We start from the raw sequence: 12,819 nt of genomic DNA on the forward strand, positions 1-12,819 counted from the left end.
GATCCAACCCATTAACCTAGTTCGGGTTCGGTTCGGGTCAATCCATCCATGGCTTTAGAACTTGTTTTCACCTCCATGGGCTACGGCCTGCGGGCCAAAATAGTTTTATAGATTCGGGTCGGGCCGGATCGGATCGTATGATTGAAAACCAAAAATTACTCAAATTTTAAATAAGCCGGGTCGAGTTGGTCTGAATTTAGTAAACCTAGACCTGACCCGAAAAATGGAACGAGTCCAATTTTAGATACTAACCGGCCCGACGAGTCCTTCAAAATGGGTCGGGCTAGGTCTAAGCGGGTCAGGCTGGGTCGGGTCACGAGTCCACCCGATCCATTTGCAGCCTTAATTATAACTAAACCAACCTAACTTGTTGAACCATCTCGACTTAGCGTCGGTAGCGCATACATCGAGTGAAGACTCAAGAATAGGAAATGTGAGTCCCACCAACTAAATAAAGGATTACCCTCCGCGTGCAAGGCATGCCGAATTCTATCCCTGCCACCCCAAAGATCTCTAGTTTCGGTTCGAACTGAATCATCCGGTGTAGGTCGGATTGGCGATCATCGATGCTGGATAAAGTTTAAGCAATATAATTTGAATAAAAAGCGCAATGCACATTGGTACTGGCTAAATTTTAAGGAGGGAGGGAGGGAGGGAGGGAGAGAGAGAGAGAGAGATATGGAAGGACGCATTTGAGCTTGTTATACTGATAAAGTGGCTTTTCATGTTGAATACATCATCAATCAACCCTCTTTGTTCGGTTTTAAGGGCTACATAAGCTTGGTGAAAACTATATGTATGCATTCAACCAAACCGGCTTTCGTCCTTATTTTTCCGACAACTCCGTAACTAGAATAGCATTAAAATCCTGGCGCACATAGTTGTAATAGCTTGAAACCCTCAAACATGTGTGGTACAGATCCTTAAGTTCAGAGAAAAAGAGACCGAAACATGGACGTCTGATAATTGTGCCAATTTTAGCCATATCCAAACAAGTATGAAACATATGAGATCGCTAAAGATAGACAAAAAAAAAAACAGTTTTAGTATCAATTGGCATCACTTTCAATTTTTTTTCTATTTTTAAAAATAAAAATAAAAATTTTATTTTTATTTTTCTAATTTGTAAAAAATGAGTATCTTTGATATAGTTAATTATTTTTTAAAAATAAACACATCAATAGTGATGAGCTTGATGATAGCTGCAGCGGAGGCAGTGGAGATAGTGATGATGTTGGTAGCCGGTAGGGTGATATGGTAGAGATAATGGTGATGATATTGGTGTTATGGTGGAGGCGATATGAGCAGAGACAATGGTATTGGTGTGGGGGTATCAATGATGTAGTGGAGGTGATGGCTGCAATAGCGGTGGTGTGGTAGAAAAGAGTGATGATAATAATAGTGAAGGCGATGGTAGTGGCTGTGTAGTCACTAGCGTCTAGCGATATGGTGGAGGCGGCGATGATAGTAATAGCGACGACGGTGGCGGCAAAGGTGGCTATGAGGATGGCAACAACGACGACAATGGTAGTTGTTAGAATCATTGTAGGACTATTGATTGATTTTGTGATTGATTGTGCCAAACATAGTCGGCCTCCATCAAGGTTGATTGTGCTAAACTTAGTCTGCCTTACCAAACTTTATCTTGATTGAATTGTGATTGATTATGCCAAACATAGTTGGCCTTACCATACTTTCTCAGCCTCCTAGTACTATATAAAGGTTGCTCGTATACATTGTAAAGATAGGCAAAAATACAATTCTCTTATCTTATTCTTCTTTTTCAACCGTAACAATAGCAATTGTGGTGGCTAAGGCGGCGACGGTGGTGCTGGGCATGGTGTTGGTAGTGATGGTAAAATAAGTTTTTTGTTTTGAAAAATATTGATAGTAAATATTTTTTTACTTTTATTTTTACAGAAATAATAAAAGTGATTTTTAAAAATAGAAAATAAAAGTAGTAGTACTGGACATTCTTTTTGTTTCGACTTCTGTAATTTTTTTTTAAAAAAATAAAAGGATGAAATAAAACTATAAAAGCAATGTCAAACGGATCCTATTTTCTTCATTCAAATTTTATGTAATTCAGTTTATTTCATTGGAATCAAGATTGTTGGAAAAGTTTTTTGTCTAGAGTATGTGCGCAGAAAGAGACATGAAATCATTAAAGGAAGAGAAAACAGCAATTTCTTGGCATCTTATTTATATTTTATGGAATTCAATTTATTCACTGGAATCAAGATTATTGGAGGTCTGGTCTAGCCGTCTAGCGCACAGACGCGCATTTAAGCTGTTCACAAGTTTTCTCATATTTGGCTCCATTTGGCTTGCTTAGTAGCAATCTATGGAGCTTGTTTGAGCTCCTTCAATGGAGCTCAAAACAACATGTTAACTAATAAAAAATATTTTTTTATTTATTATAAATTTATATAATTTATGAAGAGTAGAATATATTTTAGTCTAGATCGAATATAAACCAAAAATAAGTCCAAATTATATAAATGTGAAATATTTTGAAATTTCATTAGATTTTTTTTAAAATGAGACATTCATGGACTCGAGTTCAACTTAGCATTTAAACGAGCTGGCTTAAGCTCGCTCAATTATAAAATAAGCTAACCTAAAGCCATGCTTGGCACACCCATGTTCATCTCATTTGCTCAGCTAGAATGACGACGATTTTCTCTTTTACCAGTTATGCATGCTTGCATTCCATAGCTTAAGCTTGGGAGGTGCGGCAAGGCCAGACCATGTTTAGCTGCTCAAACCTTGAGTACTAGGTCAGGGCCTGAGGTGGTCTCATAAGGCTTTTTTTACATACACTTTGCCCTCAATTCAATGAGCAAAAATGTGGCGAATATTGCAGCCAGCAGACAAAGATCGTATAGCCAGTACGATTTCTTTCTTCTTCTTCTTTTTCCCTGATAATATTAAAGAATAACCTTTTTTTTTTTTGTGGTATATCGGCTGTTCACGCTAATCTCGTATGAGCACTACCATCTGAGTTAAGAGAAATAATACACCCAAGAGGTGGAGAAACAAAAACACATCAGGTCTAGAGAATCTCTTTACAATGGTGAGCGGCAAAATCCTGCTTATTTTTTTATAGGGTTGAGAACATGAGTTAACCGCACAAATTTAAAGCGTAGCCATTTTGTGCGCACAGCTCTTGCATTCTAAACTTGAGCAAGACCCGTGACATACCGAGCAAGACCTTTTCAAGCCAAACGTCCTGCTCATGTCGACAGCCTTACTTTCCGGATGCACAATCTAATCTTCTATTGCATAACGTAGGACTCGTTTGCAAGAACATAAATTTTGCCTAGGGGATGCAGCCTGTTTCAATTTTGGCGATCAGCACTGTTGGTGAAGATGGTATATCCTGGTAACAGGAAATCTATGAGGCATTTCATGTCAAACTGCCTCTTGGCCTTATTCCATGAGTGCATCTTTTCTACTTCTAAAATGGACAAACACAATGTTTTTTTTTTTCCCTTCTCTGTTACAATGAGGGGATAAACAAGGGGGAAAGAAACGCAATGTTTCAAGCTTTGAAAGAAACAAAAGTTAAAAAAGAAAGAGAGAGAGAGAGAAAAAAAACCCAAGAACAATATAAGATAATCAATCAAGGATGACATTGCTGAGAAGTAATGCTTTATTTCTTGAAGTCAAGAGAGTAGACAAAATCACTGCATAATTTATCAGAGCAAACACAAACCCAAACATCCAAAAGAAGAAAAAAAAAATCCTAGAAAGTATCACAAGCATAGAGGGCAAAATCCGTAAAAATCTCACAGCACAGTGATAACCATGGCGATTGCAGAGGGTTGTTTCCGTAATTCCATCACAAGAACAGCCTATGAGTGTAGAAGCTGATCTTTTGACATGCTTGAAATCAGAATCCTGAAAAGGGTTAATCCTAGTTTTGCTGGATTCAGTGTGCGCACTTGCGTGCTCTGGATGGTGAATGGCGCAAGGCTAATTCTACTGAGTGGATCCAGCAATTAATAAAGAGAGAAATATAGAGAATCAAATCAGAAACCGCCCGTGACCGAAACAAAAGATAAAGAAGGAACTCACAGGCTGGTTCAGATCCACAGAGAACAGCAAAGACTGGCAGATTTCAGCCAAAATTACCCGGCAGGAACTGATGGAAAGCGTGGAGAGTTCTGTCAGAATTTAGATGAAGCAGAGAGGAAAGGTTCTTTAAATATGAAGATGTCTTACAAAATTTCCACTCTCTGATAACACTAATTTAAGGTGACATACAGACGCAAGAAACAGCATCCTGTGAGGAAGTCATGCATCAGCTTCAGATTCTTGCCCTGATTCTATCATCAACCTGTAGCAGCCCCTGTCCCCCTAATAAGGCCAGTAGTCACGATTACCTGGCTTTTTCACCAAGATCTGATTGTATTCAGGCCGTGATGTCTGTAGAAGATCTTGACCGTCAGTAAATAATTCATTGGTGAATCTAGGACAAACATCAGAGTAAAGCAGATGCAATAATTTATAGCACGAGATTGAGAGCCCATATGGTACACCTCTTGTTTTCTGCTCTTGTTTCAAAAACCCAAGAAGACAAAATGAACTAGACTGGAAATCATCTCAAAAGAAACCCTTTTGTTTTTAAATTGTTTTGCAAAATATTTAGAGCTTTTGGTAGCAATGATTTATTGCTTCTGACTCCGTTAATAGTGAAAACAAAAGCAAGGAATAGGATATGTTTTCTGCCAATGCTATCTTTAACATTAATCTCCGTGCTAGTTCACTAATTTGTATAGAAAACAATAACACAAAAACAAGAATAATACCAAACAGGTCCAAATTAACATCAAGTCATATAGCTTTGAATGTCAGGATGGGCAACCATGCAGTGAACTCCCTTTAAAAAAAAGAATTCATCATTAATAGATCTAACTAAGAACATAAATATAGAGCCAATCAGATGCCTTAAAACTTCATTCTAGTTCGAGCATGAGCAATCTCATTCATGCATTGAAAGGAATAGCACCAACAAGGTGCACAAAATTACTCTTCTCAATAACAAATTAAAGAGTCCTGATAGCTCTGTGCTACCTTTACTGATACTTGATGTGATTCAAACTCTTTCAGACATCTACTATGAGCATGGGGATGACATTTGTGTATCCGGAGAGTCCACCACTGTATAGGGCTGCAAAATAGTCTATCATGCTAATTTCTACAAACACTCCCAGGATAGACCCATCTACTAGTCAACCTCATTATTTGGGCTTTGAAGCCTGTAAGATTTTACCTATTATGAAGGTTCAGATCAAGCCCTTCTTCCTTATTAGATCTAAGATATCCTTTTTAGCTAACTTTTTTGAGACTATAGTAGACCTTATCTTTGCTTCCTAATTGAATTAAAATGTCTTGATTCGGGAGGATTGATTATATAGCTACTAGTCACTGCAAGCTTATATTCCTCTTCTTTGTATTGATGATCAGAGTGTTCATAGAAATCCACCTGGTTTGAAAATTTTAAAACTGACTGAGAACCCTGTCATGGCTGTGATAGTGCAAACATGAGCTAAATTGCATAAAGTTGTAGGCAAGGCAGATGTATTTGTATAGTGACATCTCCATACCATTCATGCTGGTCCAAATCACTGCTTATCAGGCTATAATTATGCATATCTAACTGATAGATAGTATACAGAATGATGCATAATGGCATAAGGTTATATAGTACTTTCCCATTTTAAACTCATGCCAGACCATTCATAAAGTCTTCTTTCTATTCAAGACAGATTGGAACCATTCTCTTTGCTTTTATTTTTTTTGTCTTATTGCTGTAATAGTTGCTTGTTTTATTCTATTTGGAGGACCAATCTAGAGAGTGGACAAGGTAATGGTAGAAATATCATTGTTTTACATTGAACCCAAAGGTTAGATTATTAGAATGTTAATCAACAGATAGCATATGAGCTCGCCATAATACTGTTTAATGCTTTAAGTACCAGTACTGAACTCCATATTTGTTTGATACCAGGTTGCTATCATGCTGATAGAGTAATTACTAACATTTTATGTTGGACTGTGTGGGCACCGCTCTTGGTACACTACAAATCCAATTTGCTTGATTCTTATTTGTCTTTTTTCTGTTTAGTTGATTTATTCTATTGTTCTAATAGTTTTTGGTGTCAGTTTTCCCATCTTTAATGGCTTTTCAGGATTCCATGACCTACAACATCTAAAAAACCTATAACATAAGGTCAATTAGGATCCAATATAGTATGATTTGGAATAATTTAAAGAAATGAAAAATGATTTTAGTAAAATACTCTATTTATCAATCACAACATGAAGAATAAAGTCATAAAAATTACGAAGGAAGCAAGCAAAACACATCCAATTCACTTCCTTCAGCCAATATCATCCTGATATCACATCTAATATCATCCTAATGGCCACCTTCTAATAGTCTGCTTCTTACAAGCCTAGCCACCCAATAATCTGCTTCTTAATATCATCCCTTGGATAGGTACCCCATTCACTGCTTCAAAAGGATCTGTTACCTTGTCAGTTTGGTTGCCCTTTTGGCAACATGTTTGAGGGTTCTTGCCCTTATTTACCCCATCTCTCTGGCTCCCTTGAGTAGCCTGGCTCGCCACTCTAACTGCTACTAGCCCCCTAGTTGGCATAGTGCTTTTACAACCCATCGAGTCCCTCTGTGTCGCAACCACCATCTACCCCAAGTATCTAATGATCGAATTGTTCATCGAATTCCTCTGAATGGCCATCATCTCCTCCACCCCCACCTGCCCCTAGCCAGCCTTCATGTTCTCATCTACCCAAAAATACACCCTTGCTGGCTCTGCTAAGAATCTAGCTAGTCTAAGAGGATCATCTGGCTCATCCAACTTTAGGTCACCCTAGTTGGACTAGTCTTCGAGCCAGCCTGCCATTGGATCTTCGAACTTTTCATCTTGTTGCTTAGCAATGAACTTCAATTTCAACATCAGATTGTAGGTCACATATACTCTGGCCTTGCCTGCATGAGGTTGTTCCTCTGTTTGCTGTGGATGAGAACAAATATGGATTAATTCTGCTCCCACCACTAGATTAGACAATCTAGGAGAGTATCTGGACTAACAATCATTCTCAAGTTTTCTTGCTAATGTGCCATAGTAGAGCCACCACTAGCACAAATGTTGCATATAAACCCTCAATTTCAGATCAAAACACAATACTGGGAACTAGTTCATGATAATATTCGATCATTCTTGCATTTTCCAGCAATTGCTCTCATCTCAGGCAAAGTGTCCAGGGCTTCTTTAAATGGTTTGTCTGCCAAGACACCAACAAGACTAATGACACCCTATTGAAGGGTTGACTAACTGCAGTATTAGTTGTAGAATTCTAGTTACTAAATTTTAAGTTACCCCATCTATATAAAAGGTGACTGTGATTGTATCTAATTGGAGCCTGTACATAATATTTCTGAAAAAATATAAAGTTGTGATCAATGTTGCATGGACACAAATAAGAAATATGAATTTTGACACATCTGAGTGTTTGAGCCAACAAGAGAGAAAAATTGCGATACAAGAATACAAAAATAAAATTTAATTTAACTAAATTGAAATTTTTAATATCTTTAAATATTGGTTGTTTGAATATTAGAAAAACATTAACAATATATTGTTTTTTAAGGTCTTTCAATATTTATGTTTCTCATTCAAACTTCCTAAATTAACTTAAGGATGCAACAAAATAAAATTTTTGAAAGTTATTTGAATCCTATATCCTTGACCAATCTCTAGAAGTAACAAATACTCATTGCCAATGTTAAAATTAAGGGTCAAACTCATTGTTGGAAGAGTTCTGCTCTTTGCTAATCTATAAAGGTGGCAATGAAAAACTGTCATAAGTATCCAGGTATCTAGTACATATTTGATTTGGATACATATCCAACATGGATTTTTGGAGTTGGACGCAAGTGTTCCAATAACACATGCTTTAATAGCTGCAACATGTTCTCATTTGTTGCAGGCACCAGAATTTATTTGCATACAACATAGAATGGAGGTTGATTCCCAGGGATCTTGTTTTAAGGACCGTAAACTCTGAAGATCAAAATAAGAGTTGGGGAAGATTTGTGAAGAGACTAGATAGCTAGTCAAGGAGCATATATCATTATCATTTCCATTTCTAGGACAATCCTTGTAATTTACTTGTGAAATTCCACACCATTTTGACTTCTTTCTACATTTATGAAGATCCTATGAAATTTTTTATGAGTTTGGAAAAAGAAAAAGGGAGAAGAGGAGTCAAATGTTGAAAGCTTACATAATCATTGTTTTTTCATTAAGAAAAGATGGTTAAACCATCACCCATTCATTCAACAAGCATAATACCTTGCTGTTGTATTATTGCCTCAAATCTTTTCTATTATATATGTTAAAAAAATAAAAAAAACTTTGTGCTATTGCTCCCACTGGTGAACAACATGATTTCATGCTCCGATGTAATTGTTGTGTGCTAGTGAATAATATATACTCTTGTTCGCTAAGGACCATATGAAAGTCAGTAGAGGATCATCACAATTATATGATGGTTTCTTGGTCCCAAATTGATGTATATATCTTGTTACATTTGTAAGATGATGCAGCTTTCTCACACAGCAGAATGCTAAACAAAATGATAATAGGGCAGACTCAATGAAAAACATGACAAGATAATACTTAGGTGCAAATATTAACTTGCCCGACTTTACATCTTTATGCGAAGTTTGTCATGTTAACTACAACAGAACCAACTAAGAACTTTCACAAACAAAGAAGCAAAAATTCCATAGATAATTGCAAGCATGGGATCTCACTCAATCATTTATATGTCAAAATAGTTTCCGCACAAAATCTTCCTAATTCCAATCAGAAATTTCAAGCATTAGTGTTAGTACTCAACTTAAGTTCAAGCTATGAAGTCCTCAGTTGTTGCATTATATCAGGCTACAACTACCTTTTCAAGGATCTTCATTAGTGTTACCAATGCTTGATGCACTTTCATCTTTAGCTTTACCATTTGACAACTAATGGTTCATGGAGATCATCTAGTCCAAGCGTAGATATAAAAAGCCAAACATTGGCTGTCCATCAGCTTCATCCAAAATTAGTCAAGATACTACTCTTTCCTTGCCTCTAGTCTAGCATAATACATGCAGTAGGACATTGTCCCCATGAGAGGATTGTATTGCATGTTAACAACCTTTCCAACAATTGCTCTTTAAGTCCATTTATAAATGCATGATTCTGTTGATTGTGAGCCTTTAGAGCATAGTCGGCAGAATCATCCTGAACCGGGTGGTTTGGGAAGTACCGAGCCATATCGGCGGCGGACCGGCATAGTTCCGGCAACCGAAATAAAAAGCCGTCGGAGGGGGAAAAGGAGAAGAAAAGAGAGAAAAAAGAGAGAACGAGTGGAGGAGGGAGGGAAAGGGAGAGGAAGGAAGAGAGAGCGGAGGACGCGCGGAGGAGGTGGAGAAGGGGCTCTGCCTCCGGGTCCCCTGTTTCGAGCTCGCCGGCCTTCGCTGGACTTTGTCACCCTCCTTCTCTCTTCCTCCCTCTCTCCCCCTTCTCTCTCTCTCTTTTTCTCTCTCTCGTTCTCCCTCTCCCCCGCCTCTTCTACTGTGTCGGTATGAGCCCAGCATGGAACGGTACAGGGGAGTACTGACCTATGTTGCCAAGCAACCAGTCCGGGCTTCGGTTCCGGCACAGCAGACCTTGCTTTAGAGTTTCCTCTTTCTACATAAACACAATCAATTTCAACTCCACATAACAACGTGTATCATGATAACCAGCCTCCATGCACACACAAGTGATACCCAACTAACCATGCCACCGAACATAGCCCCAAGATCAAGTTAAAGGGAAGCTAGCCTTCATGTTATAATCTTAGGGTTTGAGACAGACAAACAAAAGCACGAAAGAAAGATGAAGACTATTCTTTCTAACGGAAACTTCTCTTTTCAATTATGATCCATAATCATAATAACAAGACTTATGAATAATCTATAAATCCTTTCTCACCATTCATTCCTCCATCCTCAATATCTATGGCAAATTCAAGTAGATGGTTGAAACCTATTCTTTCTAAATATGGATGTGTTTGGATGTCCCAAAAGATCATGATGTTTTAGGATTTTTCAAACTACTACTTATGATTTTGTAATGTCAATATGTGATGAAATTTCAAAAGCATCCTAAAATCATCAAATTAAAAATTTCCACTTAAGTAGAGATTTTCAAAAACATGTTTTTTCTCTCCATATTATCTTCAAATACCTCCATTTTTGAAGTTCCTTTGTCTAAGAAATAAACACGATGAAGACAATCTCAACTTTAAAGTCCAAACATTTCAAATCATGAAAAAGAATGAAATCATAATATTTGAATCTAAAACCTGCAAACGCAGCCTATACAGACCAAATATTCATAAAAAATCCTATACAAACTCCTGACCAACTCCAACAAGACTAATACATAAATTATCTCATAGAGGAATTCAAGAGCACTTCAAACAAACCCAAAGACAATTTTTTATTAATTTAAACTTTTCAAGTAGGAAGACGTCAGCATTGAAGCCAAATCCAACTTAAGGAAATTTTCTTTTATCAATACCTAAATGGCAATTTCCTGGTACCCAAGTCAAATAATTCATCTCCTGAAATGAATGTCTATCCAAAATCCACATCCCAAAACCCATTCACAGTTGAGTAACATAAATTTCATTAACTGCACGAAAAACTCCTGCCACATTCAATCTCAAAAATAAATAAGTAAATAAATAGATAAATAATAAAAGAGAAGACGAGAAATAAAATTCGAAGATTCCCAATTCACAGTTAAAACCGGATAGGCATCTATAGTTAGTAACTTTGTCTATATTTCCTTTTAAATTGGGTGAGAAATCCCAAAACCTAAGTAATATTGATTTGTTCTAAATTCACATAAAGCTGTCACCTTTCACGAGAACTCGATCAAAGGATTAAAGGTCCAAATAAATCACATATAAATTTCTTATTTTAAGGTATTTTATCTTCTTATTGGTATCAGCACCCTCACCAGATCTTTAAAAATGAGGAAGGCGATGAAGAAGAAGAGGAAGAAGAGGATCTCGAATTCGGCCAAGCGGACGAAGGCGAACACCGCGCCCACCGCCCTCGTCAGCAGCGACTCCCGCCGGACCCCGCCGCCGCCGCCCCGCCTCGGCATCGCCGCCTTATCGGAATTTTTCCTCAGCTTCCACGCCAACAGAGTAGAATATCGCTTCTCGCCGGTGGACTCCGTGTCACGGACAGGCTGTTATAACTAAACCCAAAAGCGTCGGCGATGCGCTGGGGTTTCTCGAATTTACCCTTTAATTAGTTCCCGTAAAAGAAAAAATACATCATAACTATTGGCATGTAAAGTTTAATAAGAATTATTACTAAAAATAACATTAAATTATCTAACTACTTCACTTTGGAATGGGACCATCTCTTGATGGTCAAACAGGTGGATGCGAAGGAAATCCAACATCCAAAGAAGATAACATTAAATTAGTCATGCACTCTTCTCACCCTTGACCATATATTACCATTGCAATGTATCACAACAAACATCATTTCACTTTGCTTCATCTTTTCAATATCCATATGTAGTCAATCTTACCTCCTCCCAAATCCTCTCTGCAATTAGAACCTATATAAGTTTGTGATATAATAAATTTAATTTATTTTTTAACTACGAATTTGCACCGTAATGATATAGTAATGGTGTTGAAGTAGGGCTACAATTTGAGCATTTGGGTCAAGTTGAAGGGAACTTTCCCTTATCTAGACTTCACTTGGATCCAACTTGGACTTGTGGGGTCATAAGTTGGGACATAAACTTGACCTAGTTAAATTATGTATTAGCTTATGGAATTTGAGAAGTTACTAGTTAGTTCTCTAGTCTTAGTTTCTAATTCTATTTGGCTTTCTAGTTCTCTCTCTAGTATCTCATTCTTTTTTTTTGAGAGAGAATGAGAGAGACCCACCTAACTGTTACGCTTGCCCCAAATTCTTGAAGATGCATACTCAAACCTAGAACCGTTGGTTACTAAGCTTCTAGTTCTTCTTAGTTAGCTTTTAGTTTAATATTTGTTGGGTTTTTATTTTCTACTTTCATCGGGCCACTTTGAAGGTAGCATTGGCACCTTTCATATGCATCAACTACTATATGTTCCAAAATTGCTTACAGATCCTGTTAATCAAAAAAGGAAAAAAGAATATTGAAGCTCAAATGATGGAACTAAGACAAAAATGGCAACATCCTCTAGAGAAAAAATTTCATGAAGCAACTCATTGAACAACTAGATGCTCAAGAAGTGTAAGAATTAGGCCAATTGGGCTTGACCTGGACCAAAGTCGGCAAGCCCAACCGGCTTGATTCAAATTTCAAAAAGAAGAAGAAGAAGAAGAAGAGGGAATCGAAACAGAGGTTGCAATCACGATCCTCTGCTTCCCCTCTTCCATTGAGCCGATAAACCATGGTAAATCGTGGTTGTTCAGGCTCCGCGAGGCCATTGAATGACCACCGACCGTTGGGGTCTTACGCATCTGCCGCCGAGATTCATAGATGGTCGAGCTTATCCCTTCCAAAACTTCTATAAATCCCTCCTTTTCTCTTTGCTTGATCCGCCATCCGTCGAGCACTCTTCTTCTTCCTCATCTTCGGTGGCTGGTGTACCACCTCGGCCAAGCACTATTGCTCAAAGCACCCCCATTCTCCCACTATTTTTGAGTGTTGTTTTCCTCTCTTCTTGCCGGGA

General features: G+C 37.7%; 1 protein-coding gene across 1 annotated transcript; it reads right to left on the reverse strand.

The window, feature by feature from the left end:
• Positions 1-4,184: 4,184 nt before the first annotated feature.
• Positions 4,185-11,343, reverse strand: LOC103709389 (GRIP/coiled-coil protein). Its single transcript, XM_039122966.3, has 2 exons — positions 11,091-11,343; positions 4,185-4,431 (listed from the first exon to the last, which is right to left on the reverse strand). Exons 1-2 carry the CDS (start codon positions 11,238-11,240, stop codon positions 4,363-4,365), a joined length of 219 nt encoding a protein of 72 aa, XP_038978894.1. The 5' UTR covers positions 11,241-11,343; the 3' UTR covers positions 4,185-4,362.
• Between the last annotated feature and the right edge of the window lie 1,476 nt (positions 11,344-12,819).

This window comes from Phoenix dactylifera, chromosome 12, assembly GCF_051530095.1.
Source record: "Phoenix dactylifera cultivar Ajwa chromosome 12, Ajwa_hap1_PhDact_Kaust_v1.1, whole genome shotgun sequence".
In the NCBI taxonomy this organism is placed as follows: Eukaryota; Viridiplantae; Streptophyta; class Magnoliopsida; order Arecales; family Arecaceae; genus Phoenix; species Phoenix dactylifera.

Coding starts and splice junctions, on each gene's coding strand:
- LOC103709389 (XM_039122966.3), bottom strand. CDS start 11,240: ATGCCGAGGCGGGGCGGCGGCGGCGGGGTCCGGCGGGAGTCGCTGCTG. Junction 4,432..11,090: donor TCCTCATTTTTAAAGATCTG/GTGAGGGTGCTG, acceptor GATCTTCTACAG/ACATCACGGCCTGAATACAA.